The 24,680-nt window shown below is 44.9% G+C and overlaps 1 protein-coding gene across 1 annotated transcript in view; it reads right to left on the bottom strand.

The window, feature by feature from the left end:
- cep112 (centrosomal protein 112) overlaps positions 1–24,680 on the bottom strand; it is a gene marked incomplete at its 3' end in the record, with an annotated part of 173,272 nt that overhangs the window by 14,284 nt on the left and 134,308 nt on the right. The window contains exons 18-19 of the mRNA XM_079520878.1: positions 23,692–23,874; positions 5,079–5,297 (exon numbers count right to left, since the gene is read on the bottom strand). Of these exons, the coding sequence (XP_079377004.1) occupies positions 5,079–5,297; positions 23,692–23,874 (402 nt within the window). The remainder of the gene's footprint in view (positions 1–5,078; positions 5,298–23,691; positions 23,875–24,680) is intronic.

Here is a 24,680-nt window from a genome sequence, read left to right as displayed (position 1 = left end):
CCCACATTTAATACAACTCAGCTGCCTTTTGAGCCAATGTGTGCGTGCGTGCGTGCGTGCGTGCGTGCGTGCGTGCGTGCGTGCGTGCGTGCGTGCGTGCGTGCGTGCGTGCGTGCGTTGTATCATGGTTCTTCGTAGGACTTGGTCTATGTCGGGTGGAAACCTCATATGTCCAAAAATGTTCACGATTCAAAATCAAAAATAGCAAAAGTAGCAGATCTACAAGCATGGATCTGCTGCTTGTGATGCTTTGTGTGACGCTGTAGTGCATACAGTACACTTAACGCATTTTAGGCGGGAACCCCATTTTGGTGTTTCAAGCATTATGTTATACTTTAGCTATTGAAAAATAGCAGATCTACAAGCTCATAGCGCGCCACCGAGTGCCTTATGGGTGGCACTTGACGCGCGTCGATACTGTGCTGCTACGCTGCGCAGCCTGTAGTGACTTCTGTTTGTTAAGTTCATTACTCCTGTGTGTGTGTGTGAGTGAGTGCATATGAGAGAAAGATGGACTTACACATTAGTTACAGTCAAATGCCAAAACCACAAGCTTCTGCTGTGACGCTAAATAAGACCGCACGCGCGCACACACACACACACACACAGAAGACACACACACACACACACACACACACACACACACACACACACACACAGAAGACACACACACACACACACACACACACACAGAAGACACACACACACACACAGAAGACACACACAGAAGACACACACACACACACACAGAAGACACACACACACACACACACACACACACACACACACACACACACACACACACACACACACACACACACACACACACACACACACACACACACACACACACACACACACACACACACACACACACACACACACACACACACACACACACACACACACACACACACACACACACAAACCTTGCCAGTAAAACTGTTATCACCGTCACTGTTGATACATTTTGTTTTTAAGAACTATTGTCTGATAAAGAAGCAGTGTCCATAGCAGAGCACAGAGATAGTTCTCTGACTGATGTGTACAGAACACAGAGAGAAACACACATACTGTACATTCTACGGTCTATACACAGTGGTGGACAAAGTATATATATACTACACATATATATATTCAAAGATTTGTGCCGCATTTTCACGATTTTTCAAAAATAGCAGACCTACAAGCTTGTAGCGCGCCACACGCTATGAGCTTGTAGATCTGCTATTTTTATATAGCTAAAGTATAACATAATGCTTAAAACACCAAAAGGGGTTCCCGCCCAGAATGGGTTAACCCATTGAGGGCGGGAACCGCTTTTGGTGTTTTACCCCCTCAGGCCGGGAACCCATTTTGGGGTTCTGTACAGTATTCAAAAATGTAAAATGTTTGATGCTGCTATATAAACATTTGAAGTTTTTCAGAAAACTTAGGTCAGGATTTAGAGGCGTTTTTAGAATCGGCCTCAGGCCTAAATGGGTTTGGCACATCGAGTGGCAAATCGAGTGGCAAAGGAACATGCAAAGTGAGTTTAAAATTGTTTAACGTTGTTTAATGCAATCAGATATGACTTTTCTGTTTGGATGCATGGGGTTGTCAAGGCGAGAAAGTAGTTTTTGTGCCACTCAGTAGGCGTTCCTGCATAACTTCCTGGTTTGATGATGATGTCACGCGCATAGAAAACTGTCATGTCACTGACATTTTTAGAATCTGATCTCAGGTCAAAATGGGTTAACCGCCAAACATCCACATCTGTCCTGACTGTTGTCGGTACCGCCGAGTCCAGCATCACGCTCTGCCAAGCTGCTTCCTCCTGGCCTGCATGCCACTCTACACCAGCCGATCTGACGCAGACACAGCCCTGTCTAGCTAGCGTCTTAGTCACTGTCTGACTGTGCATGTCTTATATAGGACAGCTGCGTGGTCCGTCCTTTTATCCCATTTTGACCTGAGATCAGATTCTAAAAATGTCTTCTACATCCTGACAGTTTTCTGAAAAAGCTATGTTTCTATGTCAGTCGTTCTTCGACTTTTCAAAAATAGCAGACCTACAAGCTCGTAGCGCGCCACTCTCGTCTTCCATCTCTGCCCGTCATTTACAGCAGTCCACTATATACATGTGCATGGGGCCCAATTCACAAAGCCGTTTACTCCCATGTTTTGGGTGTGAAGGAGTTTTCCAAACCCCATGTCGTTAGTAGTCTAATAAGGAATTGTAATGACATACAGCAAGCAGTGTTGTTTTCGTCGACTAAAACTATGATGAAAGAATGTTCGTCGACTACCTTTTTTTAATCTATGACTAAATATACTGTCGATTTTGTCAACAAATAAAAACGAGACTAAAATGTTAGGAAGGGACTAGTGGACAAGAGATCCACTATAAGTCATTATACGCTTGGTTGCATAGCAGATCTACAATAGCAGATCTACAAGCTCACAACGTGTCGCAGCGCGACGCGTTGTGACCTTGTAGATCGGCTATTTTCAGCAAGTGTAAAACGGCCTGCCAAAATAAATTTTAGTCGACTAAATCAACTGTAGATTTAGTCGACAAAAATCTTATGATATTTAGTCGACTAAAACTAGACTAAACACAAAAACATTCCAGGTGACTAGAATGTGACTAAAACTAAATGAAAACGTTTCAAGAGACTATGACTGAAACTAAAATAGAACACTGACGGCAAGCTTTGGCAAGTCTGCATCCGAGCAGACTTGAGAAAGAGTTATTAGTACGTTATTAAAACGTCAGGAACACAGTCAACCTGTGCTCTTGGCTCCAAACGTGACTCTTTGTTCTGTCACGTGACATTCTCCATCTCCCAAAGCCAGATCAAAATGTTATTACACATCGATTTCTTTTGACAAATAAGCCAGGCTATGTTTTTGTCATCACTGCCTGCAGTTTGACACGTTACATTTCTGTTTGTACAAATGCATTAACTCATCCATCGCCAAGGACTTATTTAACTTCTTTTTCATGATGTCCTGGAGCGCCAAGGACGTGTTTTTCATGTTTTATAACATGGTAAAAAAATAATAATAATATATATATATAAAATAAAATAAAAGATATATGGTGGCGGTCTGGGCCTTTTGGCGCCCCCTAGTGGCGATGGATAATAGCGGGAATTAACTCACTTGTCACATTCTCTATCTGTGTTGTTTTAAAATGACTCGTGTTAATTAAATCACGACTGCTGTGAAAAGAAAGCATCCGTTGGAAACGATGCCCAGCGCTCCATCACGCTCTGCTCAATTACCTCTCCAACGTTTCCCCATTCATTTATTCAACCGTAGCCCAAGTTGTCCCACTTTAATTTGCCCTGCCACGGTTCCAGAATGAGCCCAAATAAATGTTTTAGTCTCCTACAATACTAACAATAACAGAGTACATTGTAATATCACAATGTGCTTTGCACCATTGCATCAGAAAAGCACATCTCACTTGCGGCCAGTCAGCTTCTGTCCCCTCTATACACACACGTGTGTGTGTGTGTGCGTGCGTGCGTGTGCGTGGCACAAGATAAAAGCGGGCCTTCGACAGCTGCTTAACCCAGCAGTATTATAATGAAAACGCGATGCGATTTCAATTGCAATGTATAATATTATCCCCATATCTTAGTTTCACTTTATGATTTAATATGTAAGCCTATTGAAATTATGAGAATCGCTATGTATAGTGCATGGTTGGGTGGTGTGAAACTAGTGAACAACACCAGCAGCAAGCACCCCTCAGAACTCGGAGGATCCTTATAGTTACAGAACGACTCGGACCCCAATAAAATCTCCTGGTTAGGCCTACATCAATATCGTTCATGTGGAGTGGGTTGTATGCTTATTTGTTGAAATGGTGGAAGTGGAAGTGAGTAATAGTATCATTTCACCAGCCGCCAGCCACTGCCTGCCGGCCGGCTTGAAGCGTGCATTCAACCCGTACGTGTTCGCCAGCGGTGACAGGCTAGCCGTCGCGGATCATCATAGCGATTTTGCTTCATTGCAATGAATAACCGTGGACAGAGTAGTTCACATGAACGATGCTGTAGTGGCTGGGGCATTTGAGGGGCAATATGTTTTATATGCACGATTACAAATAAAAGTTGAGAGCCAGTGAGTCTCCTCCTCCGCTACTTCCTCATTTGAGGGACTCGTCGTGTCAGTCGTGTGATATTGCGATTATGCTACAGTTACCCTTAAAAAAAACATGTCAACTCAATGTCATTGTTGTAACTAAGATATCGATAGAAATTCATAATTTTTTAATGTCATATTTAGCCATACGAGCGCAATATCCATAGCGTCCCTCCCAGCAGCAACAACAATCCCATAGCCTGAAGTGACCTGGCTCAGCCAATAGAATGAGGGGGGGAGGGGGGTGGAGCTAGATTTGCATTTGTTTGGATACACTCACTCCCTTCTGTGTACAAACACTGGAAACTTGTCTATATCACCTTTAACTCATTTAGGCCTGACGTCAACATTTTTAAAAAATCTTCTAAATTCTGATTTTTTCCCCCGTCTTTCTAAATATCTGTTCAGTCCAAAAAAAAAAGTGTATTGTCATGATTTGTCAACTCGGCTGTTGGCATTGTCCGAGGCCTTACAGGTCTTGTGTCTGACCCCTCCTATGTACTATACCCTGAGTATCGGCTAATGCCATCAGGTAGGAGGTACGAGGTCCATGCGTGTATAAGTATAATAGGTACAAGCATTCCTTTGTCCCTCTGTCAATCACACTCCTTAACAGAGTCCTTGCAGAGGGCAGACAGGGTATAGGGGTCGAAGGTTATGAGGTGATGTTCTTCCTCTTTTGCACTAGGTATGTTGGTGTGTGGTTTTTTAATGTTGTACGGGTCACTGTGTGCCTTTGTTGTCTTGTATTGTGTATTGTATTGTTTTGTATTGTATTGTATTGTATCTGTATCTGTATGCTGCAAGGCGGGTCCTTGGGGTCCAAGACAAATTTCTCCCTTGGGATACAAAATAAAGAAACCTTGAACCTTGAACCTACGTTGTGAAACGTCTATGGGAAAATGAATGATGAATTCTCTTAGATAGATATAGGACCCTACCTTCTCCTGCGCCGCCTCCCTCTCCTTGTGGTGGCTCCTCTCCAGGTCGGTGCGGTAGCGCTCCATCTCGCCGCGGAGGCGTGCCAGAGAGGCCTCCAGGTCCTGGGCGGCGCGCTGCCTCTCGTCCTCGCGGAGAGCGGCCGCCTCCGCCAGCTGGCCCTGGGCGGAGCGGAGATCCTCGCGCACCGCCGCCACCTGCTTCTCCAGCTCCGAGATGGTCTGGAAGAGAGATAGAGAAGAGAGAGGAGAGAGGATGTTACACCCCCCGAAAACCTGCTTCTCCAGGTCCGAGATGGTCTAGAAAGAGAGATAGAGAGAGAGGAGAGGATGTTACACCCCCCCGGAAACCTGCTTCTCCAGGTCCGAGATGGTCTAGAAAGAGAGATAGAGAGAGAGAAGAGGATGTTACACCCCCCGGAAACCTGCTTCTCCAGGTCTGAGATGGTCTGGAAGAGAGATAGAGAGAGAGAGGAGAGGATGTTACACCCCCGAAAACCTGCTTCTCCATCTCCGAGATGGTCTGGAAGAGAGATAGAGAGAGAGAGGAGAGGAGAGGATGTTACACCCCCGAAAACCTGCTTCTCCATCTCCGAGATGGTCTGGAAGAGAGATAGAGAGAGAGAGGAGAGGAGAGGATGTTACACCCCCGAAAACCTGCTTCTCCATCTCCGAGATGGTCTGGAAGAGAGAGAGAGAGAGAGAGAGGAGAGGATGTTACACCCCCCGAAAACCTGCTTCTCCAGATCCGAGATGGTCCGGAAGAGAGATAGAGAGAGAGAGGAGAGAGGATGTTACACCCTCAACACCTGCTTCTCCAGGTCCGAGATGGTCTGGAAGAGAGATAGAGAGAGAGAGGAGAGGATGTTACACCCCCCGAAAACCTCCTTCTCCAGGTCTGAGATGGTCTGGAGGCACATGGAGAGGCAAACACGTTAACTATATCAACCACTTAAAACCCTCTAGTCGTAGAGAACCGGACTTAAGTTTTCTGGAAGAAAAAACTCAAATATTTATTCAAAAATCACACCCGTGTGAAGTGAGGGGCGCTCTTATCATCGTACATCATCATGACGTAACATGTCTCCATTCATTGTCAATGGGAAATTAATGTTTGTGTCGGACAAAAATGCAGATTTGCTCGTCCACATGTGACATATGTAAATTATCCATTCATTGTCAATGGGAATTTAATGTTTGTGTAAGACGAAAATCTACACTAATAGCTGAATATAGCACCCCTCAAAAATTACAAAACAAAATGTTGCTGCTATATACTGTACATATACCGTAGCAACAACAACCAAAAATGGGTTCCCGTCTTGAAGAGGTAAAAAACCCAAAAATGGGTTCCCGTCTTGAAGAGGTAAAAAACCCAAAAAGGGGTTCCCGCCGATAAAACCCTCTAATTGTAGAGAACCGGACGTCCGGACTTGAGTTACAACTGTTCATTCACCGTTTTCATTTATTTTTTTCATCTACACCATATCTCCTCAAAGATAGCTGATCTACGAGCTCAAACCGTGTGTGTAGATCAGCTATTTTTGGCGAGTGTTCCCCCAAGAATAGGCATTCTGGGGTTCAAGTGGTTAAAGACTACTAATAATTGTGTATATTTGTGCAATGTCCACAAAGAGTGATACATAGAAATAGTGTACATACAAACAGAGCAATTACCTTTACACACATTGGACAAACCGCGCTGCTCTTCTTGAGAAATGTGCTGCTTTTCGTCTCAATGGTTTTAGTAAAATGCAAAACTCTGAAATATTGCTGGCATTTGTTTCAAAAGTCTATCCTAAGCTAACCTTGGATGTATTAACTATTTCCGACGGCAAATTAAGCACAATTCTTATGTTTTTGTAAGATAGTTTTCTCTAAGTCGCAATGCGACACGGCTCTGTTTATACATTTCTTTATTCCCAATTAAATTGTACTTGTTTCGTTTTGATCGTTTTGTTCCACTCTTGCTTTGGCAATGTCAACGCATGTTTTCTCATGCCAATAAAGCCACTTTGAATTGAATTGAATCAAATTCACTTGAAAGAGAGAGAAAAGAGACAGAGAGAATAACAAATAGTTAATGCAGGATACAGCAGAAAAGAGAAAAGTCAACTCCGTGTTTGAAAACTGGAGCCCATTAAATGAAATTAAATGGTTCTGTGGCTTGATTCCAGGGACAGGAAATCTTTGTTAACTTCATTTTGTTACAATTTAGCCGTCACTGCCAGTAAAAAAAAACAAAACAACAACATGTAGTAAAGAAGCGTAAACAGTGGCTATTATAATGAGTGGATATTACTTTAATAACAGAGTTCCATGGCTACACACCAGTGACAGCATCTGCTTCCACAAACAAACAAGATGCTGGCGGTATACAGCACGGTACGGTACGGTGGGGATAATGAGACCGGAGGACAGGCTGGCAGACATGAGGAGAGGTTTATTTGACCCTGGGAAAGGAACCACACTCTCTCTCCGTCTCTCCGTCAAAACCTCAAAAAAATTACTCTTCTTTTTGTTTTAACCCATTTTGTCCTGAGGACGATTCTAAAAAAAATGTTTTCTAAATACTGACAGTTTTCAGAAAAACCTATGTTTCTATGTTCTTATACATTTTCATGTCAAGGACTCCAAACATTATATGTAATTATACATAATGCTTAAATACCAAATGGGGTTCCCGCCAAAAATGGGTTAACAGAACATTATCTGAGAGAGAGTGGGCGCCGGCGGCGGTGGGGGGGGGGAGCTGGGGGAAGCTGGTAAGGGACCCAGTCCATATAGTCTCCAGACCGCAGAAGGGGTTATTCAGATTCAGAAACCCCCTTAGCTCTCCCCCCAGGATGCCAACTGTCCCAGGCCCAACCCTGCCAACCTCAGCCTGGCTGCCGTGCCCTCAGCAGCCCTCTCTCTCTCTGTGAGAGAGGGTGAGTCACGCTGGCGGGGCCGAGGCAGAGGCCGGGCCCACATCAAAGCGGGGACATTCCACTAAGGTCTGGTTTAATGGGAGAAATTAGTGCAAATCAAAAGGTCAGCGCCAGAGGAGGCTAAACTAACCTAACGGGCGCGGGCGGGCAGGCGGGCGGGCAGGCGACGGGCGCTGCTGCCATGGCACTGAGGCCACGGCTCCTCGTCAGGACAGGGACACACGGACACACAGTGGAACAGTCACACGGTGCGAGGTGGAGCGAGACGCAAGGCGACACGCTCACTGAGTAGATTGAGTTAGAGAGAGAGACAGAGAGAGAGATACTTTGGGGGGCGGCACATTGTTCTATTTTACTAAGTGTGAGAATTGTTTTTTGAACATGCTCTCTCTCTCTCTCTCTCTCTCCCCCATGTGTTTATATCTGTGTGTGTGTGTGCGTGCGTGTGTGCGTGCGTGCGTGCGTGCGCGCACGTGTGCGTGTGTCAGAGTGTGTGGGGGCTGCAGAGATGGACTGACCCCTCTTCCTGACCTCTCTCTCTCTCTGCTCTTTGAAGTCTCTCGGCCTTGACTTTGCCCAGAAGAAGCTCTTTGATAGCCCCTGCCAGAGAGTGACCGCATTACATAGTGGGAATGCTAATGGCCTCAGGCCACCATGCGCCCCCGTCTTCCCCAAACACCATGCGCCCCGGTCAGTCAACGGGACGGTCTGACAGGGGGGCGACTACAGCGGGCCCCCGCTTTAGTAAATAATGTCAACGTCTTTTGTCTTTTGACATGTAAAAGTATACAAAGAAATGTACGGTACTTGAGTAAATATGATATTGTTTTTAGTGAATCTTGACAATGTGGGACCGGGCTGCTGTTTACGTCTCTCTCTCTCTCTCTCTCTCTCTGTCTCTCTCCATGGCTCATTGCTCTGGCGGTATGATGATGACTGTTTATGGAAGCCACGGAGGGGAAGTGGCCTGAAATATGACTCACAATACAAAGGTTTTTTTTTTAAATGAACTAATAACAACCCACGCCATGACATGTCATTCTCCCCCCCTCTGCCTTTGAAGTGCCATTAGGAGGCAGAAATATCGTTTCTCACGACCAAACTAAGAGAGCCGTTAAATTGGAAACATTGCATGGGCCGTCCGGCCTGCAGTGCCTGTAGAGCATGAGGACTCCATGTCCTGGACATGAGAGAGGGACATGAGAGAGGGACATGAGCGAGGGACATGAGAGAGGGACATGAGAGAGGGACATGAGAGAGGGACATGAGAGAGGGACATGAGAGAGGGAACTGGCCTCGTGTGGACGTTAATCCATTTAGGCCCGACTTCGAAATTTAAAAAAAAAATCTTCTAAATCCTCCAGTTTTCTGAAATAAATATTTTCACGATTTTTCAAAAATAGCAGATCTTCAAGCTCGTAGCGCGCCACTCGGTGGCGCGCTACGAGCTTGAAGATCTGCTATTTTTCAATAGCTAAATTATAACATGTTTAAAACACCAAAAGGGGTTCCCGCCCAAAATGGGTTAAAGAGAATCTGATTTAGAGGACGCTGACCACGATATCATTTATTAATATGTTTAGTTTTTTCAGCTTTTTCTCCTCAATGTAGTCGTAATACTACCAATCGATTCCTCCCACGTGTGTGTGTGTGTGTGTGTGTGTGTGTGTGTTGTATACTATACTGCTCCTATTTGTTTGCATTCCTAATAACAACAACGTTGCAATGGGAGTTGCTGACTCCTACCCTGTATGTAACTTAGATAACATTTTATGTAGACATAGCACTATATAGTACATCGTTTCATTACATATTCCACTTTTATGCTCGTAGCTTACGTATGATTGATGATAACTAGTCTGTATGTATATAATGTATCGCCATGTTTTGTTCTTGCTTAATGTAAGTCGCTCTTGGATTAAGAGCGTCTGCTAAATGCCTATAAATTGTGAAATTGTAAATTGCGGACAGATTCCGCTGCGGAGCTCTGCATCTGTGTGTTCAGAGATCACAGTGCACGTGGCGTGAACATTAATAAACACCTGTGTTGCACACTCTGACCCGTTTATTGCACAGACCCAGCTGAGTGAAGCTGGCCTCAGATGATGTCTGGCATCATCAACACCACCACCACGAGTCCACAGGGAGGGAGGGGAGGGGAGGGGAGGGGAGGGGAGGGGAGGGGAGGAGGACGAGGGATGAACTGATAGAAGTATGATGGCTGTGTTAAGGTGCGAGAGCAGAATGCAAGAGAGATGGGGGGGAGAGAGAGAGAGAGAGAGAGAGAGAGAGAGAGAGAGAGAGAGAGAGGGAGAGGGGGAGGGGGAGGGGGAGAGAGGGAGGGGGAGAGGGAGAGGGGGAGAGGGAGGGGGAGAGGGAGGGAGAGAGAGGGAGGAGGGGGAGAGGGAGAGGGAGAGGGAGAGGGAGGGGGAGAGGGAGGGGGAGGGGGAGAGGGAGAGGGAGAGGGAGAGGGAGGGGGAGAGGGAGGGGGAGAGGGAGAGAGAGAGAGAGAGATACAGCACTGTTATACTGCAAGTTATACTGCAGTCACACACCAGTGTCGTGTCACACACCGAAAATGGCCGATCTACAAGCTTACGGTTGTGTGGTTGCTGTGTCACCGGCACACAATATGTGCGTGTGTGTGTGCGTGCGTGCGTGCGTGCGCGCGCGCCGGTGATTAAATACAAATACATCCACAAATCCATCAGATTTATGCGCATATGAAATGAGTCAACAGCTTCAATGAACATGGTGTATTATGTATGTAGTACTACTCCACACAACATTCCACTGTGGGAATGATACCATCATCTGCTCTTAACAACTGTAACTAAAAATATGTATATATAAATCAAGCAGATTCTCTGACAGATTCTCTGACACGTACACAATCAAATGAGCCCGCTGACGTCTCTCTCTCTCTCTCTCTCAACGGGACAGACTCACAGTGTTGGAAGTCGGAGACGAGATGAGACGGTGCCCCGTTTGACGATGATACCACATCATATCTCGGGGACGGTTTGGTTTGGTTTGGTTTGGTACGTCGACAACAACACAGGGACACATGCAATCAACAAGGACGCTTTTGGTTCTTAAAGCTGTCCGCCTTGTTCCCATCATCATCATCAACATCGGACATCCTGTCGGCTTTGACTCAGCCTGTCATCGCCCCAACTCCCCCCTAACAACCCCCCCCTTCATTTGACTTGTCTTAACCCATTCTGGTCGATTAAAAAAAAGTCTTCTAAATCCTCACATTTTTCTGAAAAACATATGTTTCTATGTCAGTGGTGCTCAACCCTTTTCATGTCAAGGACCCCCAGAATTATCTCTATTGGAGCCACGGACCCCCATCTCAAAATATGTAGTTCCAGGGACACCCCCCCACAGAAGCAAATATTTGAGTCCAAAATGTTCGCTCTGAAATATATATTCAAAGATTTGAGGCACATTTTCACGATTTTTCAAAAAATAGCAGACCTACAAGCTCGTAGCGCGCCACTCGGTGGCGCGCTATGAGCTTGTAGATCTGCTATTTTTCATTAGCTAAATTATAACATAATGTTTAAAACACTGAAAGGGGTTCCCGCCCAGAATGGGTTAATCACTTACTGGGGGGAGAGGATGCTCTTTGAAAGCTTTTGACAAGCATCGTCATATTCAGTCCCGTCACGAGCAGGAGAAGAAGAAAAGACGACCTCTCTCCAGAGTCTGATTATCTGCCATGCCGTTTGAAGTCCAGATGCTTCATGCGTTACATTTCTTCTTTAGAAAATAGACACAATTTAAAGGAAAGAAAGAACAAATAAAACCCGCAAAAAAAAAAGAAAAAAAAATGTTTTGAGGCTGGAGTTAGAGTGAAATGATGTCAATAATACAAAGGGCCCCATAGAACAATCAAACATTTCTTGGTTGGTTCGTGGAAAAATAATAATAAATAAATAAATAAAACACAAACAAAAAACAAAGGGAGGCTAAATTAATTCATAATGCGGGGCCCTATAACTTTGTTGAAGTGAAGCTCAATATAAATAAACTCGGTATAACAATGCCAAATGCAGCCTCTCTCTCAACGGAGCGAGAGAAGAACAATAGCATTTTGTGAGAAGCAGACTTTAATGATCTAATGCAATCAACCTCCATTGCGTCGGCTACAGACCCGTGTCCTCTGAAGATAACAAAGATGCATTGTGAGGACACACACACACGCAAAGGCATGGGAACGTTGCTGCTTTTGAAACCCAGAAGACCCACGTTTTGTCTCTTTCTGAATAACAACGAGAGCTAAAGTGAAACATACAGTACTAATTCACGCGTTCCGGATGCGTTTCCCTTATTGCTATACGGCTGTGTTTCAGGCTGGAGTCTCAGAACCTAATTGCTTAAAGTGACTGGCGTTCTTGGGACGCTGCAGGTGGCAGCAGGTGGCAGCGGTGGCCGAACGGATAGCGGCGCGGTCTAGATACCGGAAGGTTCCCAGTTCGAATCAGCCGTCCGACACGTTAAAATTACCACCGCTGAAATGCCCTTGAACAAGGCATCAACCACTACGATGAAATGTGTTCTATGAGCAGGGCCTGGCTGGAAACAAGTTCTTGAGCTTAGCCCAGATACCCTGGGTAAATATAGATTTCATTTCATTTAATTTCATTTCACACAGCGGTAAGGTGCCTATACCCACCACCAAACAAACATATATATATGTTAAAACTGTTTAAGTGCCATACTGCCGGTGGCCACAAGATGGGGTCGTAGCCAGTGCCAGCCGCATTTGGAGATCGCTAGTTGATGTAAACACAGCAGGAACCGGATGTGAAAATCGGCCATCTTACTGAGGTCCAAAGGGGCCGTAGTAAGATGCGGATCCGTGTTATTATCATAACTATGTCAATCTGAGGCGTAATCAAGCGCCGAATATCGCATTTTTTGCATATTATGAGCCATAATGCTCGCGCACGCGGCTTGTGTGATTTTTGGCCGTTTTTACTTGAAAATCGGTCGGAGATAGCTAAAAATGTTGCAACATGCTAGCGTGGTGCTAATCAAGTGGGTATTAATGCGCATTAAACAATATCTGTCTTTACGTCTCTGGCACCGCGGACAAAGTAGGGACGAGCTCGTCTTAACGTCCCTGGCACTTAAACTGTTTTAATGACGTTTAAAAGATTTAGAATTTATCTGTGTAATATGTGGTTTCTACATATTTTTGATTTTAGCAGTGTCCATGTTGTCACTTCCTTCCTGGACCACAATTCCCATAATGCACTGCACTGCTCCTCCTCGTGGATAGGTGGAGGGCTGTCTTACTGAGACAACATGTAGTCCAGGAAGTTAGTGAGACCAGTGTCCGTGACATCATGGACACTGCTACAATCTAAAATATGTAAACCCCCACATTACACACATAAAGACCCCCAGGAAAGTGTTCTAAATCTTCTAAACGTCATTAACATATATTTTTTTGCAAAAGTGTCCATTTAAAAACTAGCTATATGGGCGCTGGGGGCGTGGTTCTCTTCCGCAAACAGTGAATGATCCGAGGAGTGACAAAGAAGATTACACTCCGAAATCCTGTGCGTGATCACACCTTTTTCCATACGGTTTAGAATAATACTAGGCTTGATTTAAAAAGAAAAAACATTTTATCTGCTTTCTGTTGCTTTTTGGCGTTAACAAGACACATTTAACTGGCCATAACTATGGAACGGAGCATCGCCATGGCACGTTTTTTTTTTTTGCGAGATCCATATTCTATAGGTCTTCAAAAGGTTAGTACAAACGCTTGAAATCGCTGGCAGCTGGTATATAGACGGACGATGGTTTAACCCATTTTGGACTGATGTCGATTAAAAAAAAGGCTTCTAAATCCTAATATTTTATAAATAAAACCTATGTTTCTATGTCAGTTGTGCTCAACCTTTTTCATGTCAAGGACCCCCAGAAGTATCTCTATTGGGCCACGGACCCCCATCTCAAAATATGTTGTTCCAGGGACCCCCCAGAAGCAAATATTTTAGTTAAAAATGTTCGCTCTGAAAGAATATATATTCAAAGATTTGCACCACATTTTCACAACTTTTCAAAAATAGCAGACCTACAAGCTCGTAGCGCGGCACTCGGTGCCGCACTATGAGCTTGTAGATCTGCTATTTTTCAATAGCTAAAGCATAACATAATGCTAACACCAAAAGGGGTTCCCGTCCAGAATGGGTAAACTCTGCCAGTTAACATTAGTTTCATTGATCCGAGAGCCAGAACACAGACATGCTCTGGGGGAGTGCACGTTGGCCCACCCATCTGACCGCTCAACACAGCGGAGCTGCGTTAAGTGGGCGCTCACTGCTCAGCGCTGACCGCTGCATTCACACATGGTGTGAGCCACGATGAAAAAGGTTGGCCTGGAAGACAAAAGAGGCCCTGTTGTTGCGTCCTCTCAACAGATGGATCCTCAGGACCCTCGTTTAACCCATTTTGGGGCGGGAACCCCTTTTGGTGTTAGCATTATGTTATGCTATAGCTATTGAAAAATAGCAGATCTACAAGCGCGCTACGAGCTTGTAGGTCTGCCATTTTTGAAAAATCGAAGAACCACTGACATAGAAACATAGCCTTTTCAGAAAACTGTCAGGATGTAGAAGACATTTTTAGAATCTGATCTCAGGTCAAAATGGGTTAAGCGTGGCGGTCTGCGCGGCCAGGAGGCTGCAGCCGGACAATAACAAACCCTGGTCGGGGTGAGACGCACGGATGGGGTCCTGCATGTGGCGTGAGCTTCTGAGCCCGCTTCCCTTCCAAATCGGCACGCCACGACTCATTGGTTCCCCTTCCCAAAACACCAGAGCAAGAGCCAGGAATGCTCTTTATTAGTGTCCTCTCCGACCACATCAAGGGGATGGCGTGGCCATTACTCATCCTCCCAGAGTGCAAGAACGGACATCTGCAGAAAACCTTGACACGGCACTCCGAGCCACTGACTGTCCCTCTACGCATTCCAGGGAGAGAACACGAGGTGGTGGTGGTGGGGGGGGGGGGGGGGGGGGGGGGTGCTCACATTTTTATACTTAATAAAAGTATTCATAGGCTACTGAAATGTAGAAATACTCAAAAGTAATGGCATCGGCCTGGGCCATGGCTCAGTGGTCCAGGCACCTTGGCTGGTAATCCAGTCTGGCAGTGTGCCGCGGGTTCGACTCCCGATCCCGACGGCCTTTACTGCATGTCTCCCCCCCCCATCTCTCTCCCTATTTCCTGTCAGCCTACTGTCTGTCCCTCCATACAAAAAAATAAATAAAGACGAAAGCCAAAAAAGAAAAAGAAAAAAAGTAATGGCATCAAAATATACTCATTGTGCAGAATTTAAAGTGAAAAAAAAACTTTTGAAAATAGCAAATCTACATGCAAGCTCACAATGTGTAACACATTGTGTGTGAGCTTGTTTTGCTCTGCTATTTTCAAATGGCCGAAACGTATATAGGGCTGAAGTGGCTGAATATGTTTTGTAACAAAGTAAGTCGCAACTGAAGTTTTATATTACTTGTAGTGGACTAAAAAGTACAATATTTACCTCTGAGATGCAGTGGAGTAGGCTATACATCATTGGACACACTCAAATAAAGTACACGTAGTACAGTATAAGTAAACAGACTTAGTTACTTTACACAACTGAAAACAAGTGAGGAAAGAAAGAAAGAAAGAAAGAAAGAAAGAAAGAACGTTGATTTTGACAGCAAATTTAGATTTAAGTCTTTTGAATAGTTTTCATTTAATTTTAGTCACATTTTAGTCACCTGGAATAAGTGTTAGTCTAGTTTTAGTTGACTAAATAACATAATATTTTAGTCGACTACAATGTATTTTGGCAAGCCTTGATGGCGTCAAAATGGCTGATTTTACACTTGTTGAACATAGCCGATCTACTAGCTCGCAACACGTGGCAGTGCGACGCGTTGTGAGCTTGTAGATCGGCTGTTTTCAGCATGCAACCAAGCGTAAAATGACTTTTCTTTTAGGACTGAATCTCTTGTCCACTAGTCCCTTCCTAACATTTTAGTCTAGTTTTTATTTGTTGACGAAATTGCCAAAAATATTTAGTCGTAGTATTAGTTTTCATTTAGCTTCCATTTAGTTTTCATCAGTGAAAAAAGGTAGTCGACGAACCTTTTTCGTCATAGTTTTAGTCAACAAAATGGAAAGAAAGAAAGAAAGAAAGAAATCAATCAATCAATCAATCAATCAATCAATCAATCAATCAATCAATCAATCAATCCAAATCAATCCAAATCAAATCAAATCAAATCAAATCAAATCAAATCAAATCAAATCAAATCAAATCTAAAGAAAAGAAAAGAAAAGAAAAGAAAAGAAAAGAAAAGAAAAGAAAAGAAAAGAAAAAGAAAGAAAGAAAGAAAGAAAGAAAGAAAGAAATGAAGGCCTGGGTTCAATCTCCACATCAGCCACTTGTGTGTGTACTGCATGTTCTCGCGCATGTCACACATATTGTCTGTGAACACATGGTGCTGTTACCAGTGGAGTGTGTTATTACACACATGATACTGCAGGGGGTGTGTGTGTGTTATGGGGGGGGGGGGGGGGGGGTTGCGGCCAAATACATAAAAATGTGGGGGTCCTCGGCAAAAAAAAACAAAGTTTGAGATCCGCTGTAACATACACACACATGGCTCTGTATAGGATGGCTTGAAAAGCACCCACTCTCTCCTGCTCTCTCTCTCCCGGGAGAAACAATGAGAGAGAAAAAAGTCCAAGTTGAATGAAGTGGTTTAAGCCATTTTGGGCGGGAACCCCCTTTTGGTGTTTTAAAGCATTATGTTATGCTTTAGCTATTGAAAAATAGCAGATCTACAAGCTCATAGGTCTGCTATTTTTGAAGAATCGTGAAAATATCTTTGAATATATATTCTTTCAGAGCGAGCGTTTTTAACTCAAATCTTTGCTTGGGTTCCTGGAACAACATATTTTCAGATGGGGGGTCGGTGGCCAATTTCATATATTTTTGGGGGTCCTCGACATGAAAATGTTTGAGCACAACTGACATAGAAACATATGGGTTTTTCAGAAAACTGTCAGGATTTAGAAGTCATTTTGTAGAATCGTCCTCAGGTCAAAATGGATTAAAGGATGTGCTCTGTGTCTTCTCCAATGTGTCGACACAATAACCCAGCTGCTATCCCTTTTGCTGTTTTCCAGACCACTTTCAACCTGGCGTGTCATCACAGGCTCAACGCGTTCAGAAATAGTGAAAATTGCACGTCTGCGACAAAGCGAGGTGGGTAGATTTGTTTCGTTTCGGCAGATGCGACTGCCTTCTTCAATAACCCCCCGAAGAAGGCGGGTTGCATATGCCGTTGGTTTTGTAGTCTCTGCGTCCATAACAGAGTTTGGCACTTGAGCTGTTCAGTGTGTGTGTGGCCGCTTTGATGTCTCTAGAAACAGCGTCTCTCAAAGTTGGCCTCCGCGACACAAGTCCACGTGTGCCACGGAATATAGTTAACACTTACTGTAAAGGGCTTATCAGACAGGCAGCGAGTGACACCGGCGTTCTCGCCTGGATCATGCGACGCATACGATACGCATGCGCTCATGATGAGGGGGCGCTGGACACGCTTGTGACGCACCCGTGAAACTATACTGTACTTGCGTAGCCGCCCCTCAACGTCTCTGTGCGTCAGAAAGGAACACATGCCTCTCATTGAGAAGGAATTAGATCTGTTTGAAAAGGCCTCTAGAACCTCTATGCTTGGTTTGAACCCATTTAGGCCTGAACTCAAACATTTTAAAAAAATCTCCTAAATCCTCCAGTTTTCTGAAATAAATATTTTCACGATTAAAAAAAATAGCAGATCTACAAGCTCGTAGCGCGCCACTCGGTGGCACGCTACGAGCTTGTAGATCTGCCATTTTTCAAGTGTAACATACCGCGTAAAACACCAGAAGGGGTTCCCGCCCAAAATGGGATAAAGTGGCCTGAGTTTGCACTGTACTGTACTTGGCGAGTTCTTTTTTCGACACCGGAATATCTTTGCCAAAATAGCTATACGAGCTCACAACTGCGCGAATCTTCCCTCCGGAATAGGGACGCTCGAGGTTCAAGTGGTCAAATGTAAATCTAAATAATTTATTTCAATCTGTTCTAATGGAAATGTTTTCGTCGTGATATACGTACTATATGGGGGGGGGGGGGGGGGGGGGGGCAATATCTACATACTGTAATATGACATATACGATTAAAAATACAAAATCAAATAAAAAATAAAAAATAACAATCTCATTCAGGGATATGTCACGGATGAAAACGTTATTTACAGGGCTGCCCTGAGTCAAAAAGGTTTGAGAACCATGCACGTGCTCTAGAAGACTATCAACGCTTGTATGGTCCTGCCGTGGGCCGGATTCACAGGACGGGCTCAGTCTGATGGTGGCCGGGTGGAAGCTGTGAGGGGTTTCGACCCATTTCGACCTGAGGACGATCCTGCAAATGTCTTCTAAATCCTGACAGTTTTCTTGAAAAATCCATGTTTCTATGTGTCAGTCGTTCTCATACATTGTCATGTCAAGGACCCCCAACAATATATATGTAATTGGCTGCCCACTGAAAATATGTAGTTCCAGGGACCCCCCCACGCCAGAAGCAAAGATTTGAGTTAAAAACGTTCTGCTCTGAAGGAATATAGATTCAAAGATCTGCACTACATTTTCGCGATTTTTCAAAAATAGCAGAACTACAAGCTTGTAGCGCGGCACTCGGTCTGCTATTCTGCTATTTTTCAATAGCTAAAGTATAACATTATTGCTTAAAACACCAAAAGGGGGCATGGGCCATGGCTCAGTGGTCCAGGCACCTTGGCTGGTAATCCAGTCTGGCAGTGTGCCGCGGGTTCGACTCCCGATCCCGACTGCCTTTACTGCATGTCTTCCCCCCATCTCTCTCCCCATTCCCTGTCAGCCTACTGTCTGTCCCTCCATAAACATTTTTTAAATAAAGGCGAAAGCCACAAAAAAAAACATTTAGAAACACCAAAAGGGGTTCCCGCCTAAAATGGGTTAAGTGGTCTTGCTCATGAAGACACATAGCCGAGTAGAGGGCGGGTATGGAACCTGGGACCTTGTGTTTCCCAGGCGTTCCTCTCTCTACCCATCCAGCCGCTCCCAGAAGTTGTTGCCAGCCATGTGACAGACACAGCGTTCGTGCTCAAGGAGGGTAAACAGCTTTTGGTGACGCAAAGAAAGTATGTTTAATAATAAAGTGGCTTTACTTCAATGTGGAACAGGAAAATACCACGAGTCATCTTTAATACATAATGGCTGCTGCGGGTTTGGTGTGTCATCTTCCCGCACGCACGCACGCACGCACGCACGCACGCACGCACGCACACACACACACTCGCATCAACGCGTCAAAAACCCAGACTCTCTTCCGAGAGCTTTCTAGATCCCGTCCGTCAGCGCGTGTATACCGTCTTTCCGTCGGGCCCGGGGTGGAACGTGTGAAGTCATCAACATGATAACATAAGGCGGCCGGGTGTGATCTGTGCTCAGAATGCAAGCAATGCGAGCAAACAGGAAGCGCAGAATGTCACATCGATGTTGTGTTTGTGTGCGTGTGTGTGTGTGTGTGTGGTTGTGTGTGTGGTTGTTTTTTTCTGAGAGCTACCGCTCCGGAGATCTGCCGTTTGTCTGGCTGCACGTCACGTTGACACGGAACCACACTGGATGTGTTTTATATAAAGCGTTACATGAGACAGCATCTCTCTCTCTCTCCACATATCTGGTATAGTGTGATGGAAGCATAGAATATAAACTGAAAACTTTTCTATCATTTTTTTGGCATCATGACGAAATGTTTGGAGCGTGTGGTGAATCCAGAATAAAGTAAATACAAACACATCATCATCATAGAGCCAGTATAAAAGAAAGGGGGAAGGGGGGATTTCTTAAACACTTAATCCCTCGGTATCGTATTGCCAAGGTTTTATCGCGCATAACACTTACTTTGAAGAGCCAAATATCCGTAACCGGATGTTACAATGACAAACTGCTGTGTGTGGGTGTCATGCCCGGATGTTGTTGTCTCGGTCGGTGTTGGAAAAAACCCGACCGCGAGTGTCAGCCCGCCTGCTTATACAGCCCGTTGAAAACCCTTGTATTCACCAGAGACGGCCCCCTCAATGTCCTTTCTGAGATACAGAGCTTTGAATACAGGCCTTATAATGGAAGTGGATGCGTGCGCATCTTCAAAATGGCCGCGGCCAGTGTCCCACATTGTGTTGATACGGGTAGCAACATTAGCTATAGCGATACGATCGGATTAAAAGATGGATTAAAGAATACAAGCCCTCAAACACGAGAGTCTCGGGCTAGGGTACTAATTTAAACCGTCGTGTTCCTCATTTCTGTGTTAACTGTTAAGCCGTATGTACTGTAGGCCTACTTTACACGCCATAGTGAAATGGCTGATCTACAAGCTCACAATGCCTCATGAGGGGCGGCGGTGGCTCAGGGGTAGAGTGGCCGGATGGTAACCGCAAGGTTGCCAGTTCGAACCTCGGCTCCCCCCCCAGAGTTAGTGTCAAAGTGTCCTTGAGCAAGGAGACACTGAACCCCTAATTGCTCCCGATGTGCTAGTTGGTGCCTTGCATGGTTTCCGCCGCCATCGGTGTGTGAATGTGTGTGTGAATGGGTGTGTGAATGGGTGTGTGAATGGGTGAATGTAATGCACAATCTATGTAAAGTGCCTTGGATAAAGGCGCTATATAAATGCACCATTTACCATTGATGATGTGATATGTTGTTTGCTTGTGTATAATGTGCCATTCGCGTTATTTTTTCTGCAAATGTAAGCTGGGAGATCAGCCATTATCACTGAAAGTTTACCCCGCAGCTAGCCTTTTTCAGGCGTTGACACTAAGGGTTGCCCATCTGCCCCTGGCAGGTACATATGTGACCAGATTTGACTGAGAACCTGCCATCGCGCAAATTGCAGCTTTTCACCAGAGGAGAAATTAGTTTTTTAATGAGTTAATAGCACGGGCAGACTCTTCACGTACTAGAGCACGTCTGAAATAAGTGTCAGAGCTCAAATCGACATGTAAATATGAAATAAATGCCCAAACATGTAGTTAGGTGTAATGTTAGAGACCACAGAAGTGAACCTTTCAAGCCTGTTTTCTCAACTCGCTGTTTTCTGCAAGACATTACTCTATAAGCCATATCTCCAAAACCGGTGGGTCAAACTGAACATCCAATATGTCAATTTGAATCTATGATTCCCTGCTTTCATATGACATGGAAAAACGAAAATTCAAAAAAATCCAATGGCAGTCCCTCAGTCAAATTCGGACACATATAACTTTCAGGCAGGTGAAATTTGCTTTCAGGTTGCCCGACCTGGGCCGACCGGGCAAGTGCTCGTTTGAGAGGGGACAGAACCGTCTATAAAACATGAGATATCCATCTAAACACCTGAACGTGGCCAGAGCACTCTGTCTTCTGGTCTGTGGAATGAAAATAAGTTAAAATATAAAATATTATGTTTACCTATAATGTGTTGTTTTCGTCGACTAAAACTAAGACGAAAAATGTTCGTCGACTACCTTTTTCCACTGACAAAACTAAATGAAAACTAAGCTATGATGACTAAAACTAAGACTAAATATACTGACAATTTTGTCAACACTAAAATGTTAGGAAGGGACTAGTGGACAAGAGATCCAGTATAAGTAATTTTACAATCATTGAATGCTGAAAATAGCCGATCTACAAGCCCACAACGCGTTGCAGCGCGACACGTTGTGGACTTGTAGATCGACTATTTACAGCAAGTGAAAAAAACAGTCATCAAGGCCCACCAAAATACGCACCAAAAGGCCCACCAAAATACATTTTAGTCGACTAAATCAACTGTAGATTTAGTCGACCAAAATCGCATCACATTTAGTCGACTAAAACTAGACTAACACTAAAACATTCCGGGTGACTAAAATGTGACTAAAACTAAATGAAAACTATTCAAAAGACTATGACTAAAACTAAAATCCAAATTTGCTGCCAAAAACAACACTGGTTTTCACTGTTGCTATACATAAGTGTGAACCCATAGTCATATTCATAGCCATGTAGGTACGTATGTGGCATACAACTTGAGGTAAAAAAAAAGTGTTAAATTGAATGGTAAATGAATGTGCAAGTAGTACATGACCTGTACAAGTGCCTCTGAGACCTTAGTGTCAACCCCTGAGGACGCTAATAATAAGGGAACATTAGCTAAAAGTGTTTTTGTGCAAAACTAATGCTTGGAATGGATTCAGCATCATGAAAACCCCCTAGTTTGACATGTCACATGCTACTTAAAGCATAATGAAATTTTGGGAATGTTGCCTTATATTGGATGTTTACGGTACCCCAACTTTCAGCAGCTGTCACAAAGTGTCCCAAGGGAGTTGGGTTGGAACAAATTTATATGTGATTGTAGACACCTTTATGAACACATTTGTGAAGAAAGCTAGTGGTAAGCATTTTTTTTGCAGATTTGCCACACATTTAGCTAATTTTCTCTAACTATAACGTCTGAAGTATAGCCTATGGTTATCTTTGGGGATTTTTGTTTTTTATAATTATATTAATTAATGAAACAAGAACATGACAATCTATTCGTTTTCTCTCATGGCGGCTCCCCGTCCCCGGCACCATTCTGTGCCCATCACAAAATCACTCGGTTCTGTTGTCCTGGGGGAGAAACAAAAAACAAGGAGCATCGGTCTCGTTCGTACGGACCCCCCCACCCCCGGCTTCCCACAGAGCTCACAGTGCTGGCTGAGGACAGCGTCTGTCCTGGGAGGTGTCAGGGACTTCCATCAGTGTCAAGACACTCATTACGGGGGGCTGTTCATGCCGTATTAATAACATTTAAAGTGCCTAATACTGCAGAGAGGGAGAGATGGGCTGCCTGCAGTGAGAGCCGAATGCCAAGCAGAGGCGCTCTACACATGCAGCGGGGAGTTACGGGGATCTCTACAACGGGACAGGGGTACACCGGGGCAAAAAAGAAAAGAAAAACTGAAATAATAAAAGAGAGAAATGTACTCCTTAATCTGGCTACCTGTGTTTTCCGCATTTTATTTTTATTTTTTTACCTTCAGCGCGAAATCCCTAAACCCCTAAAAAATCCTACGACATTACATTAGTTTATCGCATTTATGACATCTCCGTCTAATCTCCACTTTTTTTTTCTTTCGCAATCCTCGAGGCGCCAGGAAAAAATATTATGTTATTTTTCCCCGCGCAAATACGATAATAATTGTTTTCCACAAAAAAAAGACAAAAAATAAATACATACTATAAAAAGGACTCTAGTACAGACACTAACATCCAAACATCAACATCTACTTACCAGCATTAAAAAAAGCATCATTAAAAATATTAATAATAAAATGAAACAACCCACTGAGCGTTTGAAAACCCCAGAAAAAAAACAAAGTCAATCTGCAAAAAAGAAAAGCTTGCGACAAGTCGCGCTGCAACGTGTCGCGAGCTTGTAGATCTGCTGTTTTCGGTGCGCAGCATGCTTTCACAGAAGGCTTCTATGGATTCCAAATGACTGAAATCAGTCGTGACGGCTGAGAACTTTAATCCATGCGTGTGTGTGTGTGTGTGACCCCCGGACCCCCTACCTGGGCATCTCTCTTCCTCCACTCCTGCGTGTGCTGCTGGTGCTGCTGCAGGACGTGTCGGGCCTGGCGCTCCAGAGAGCCCACCTCGCGCTGCCGCTCCGCCGCCAGGCCGTCCCGCTCCGCGGCGTGCTGCGTCGCCAGCCGCGAGAGCTCCTGCTGCTGCTGCGCTCGGTGCTCCGCCAGCTGCGATGGACGAGAGACACACACACACACACACACACACACATACACACACACACACACACACGCACACACACACACGCACGTGCCGTCAAGTCAAGTTGTCCGTCCATCTGTCCGTCATCATAACGTCGCGAATCAGTTTCTCAATTTGATGTTGCCATGCCGGCCAAATGGGACCCTTTTGCGGGTCGGTAACTCTGAGAGCGCGAGCGAGCGGATGGAACCAAATGGACCCTCCATTTGTCTGGTTCCATCCATCCATCCATCCATCCATCCACCATCCGCGCGCTGTTAAGAGTTAAGTTCACCCTGTGGATTTTACAGTGTAGATTTGGGGGTCCCTGAGATAAAGACAAAAAACGCGGGAGTCCGTTGCCTACCGCGTTTCAAACCAGGCGGTCCGTGGAATGTAAAGAAAAGCTATAGAATAACTGCCGTGCTGCGTTCCATCCCGTCGTATAGCCCCCCCCCCCTCTTCTATATCCGCCCCTCGCCGGTTGAGGTGTCCCACCAATTATGGCACCGAGGGTGGTGGTGTGGCGGAAAAAAGCACAATTAAGCGAACGGATAAACTTTGTGGTTTTTCCCCTCACGTCGTGACGAGGCGGCGACATAATGCGACGTGTTTTACGTATCATCCGTATACCTCACGCTGCGTTCCGCCAGCCTCCTTTCCATCAGCCTCCTTTCCATCATCCCCCTACCCCTCCTCTCCTCTCCCCACCTCTCCCCTACCCGGGGAGAGCGTCCCAAACGCTCCCCTCCTCCTCCTCCTCCTCCTCATCCTCGTTGAATGGCCCGGCCCG

This window comes from Electrona antarctica (assembly GCF_951216825.1).
Source record: "Electrona antarctica genome assembly, chromosome: 14".
NCBI lineage: Eukaryota > Metazoa > Chordata > Actinopteri > Myctophiformes > Myctophidae > Electrona > Electrona antarctica.
Note: the sequence above shows the minus strand (reverse complement) of the source record. Positions and strands in the feature narration are given on the sequence as shown.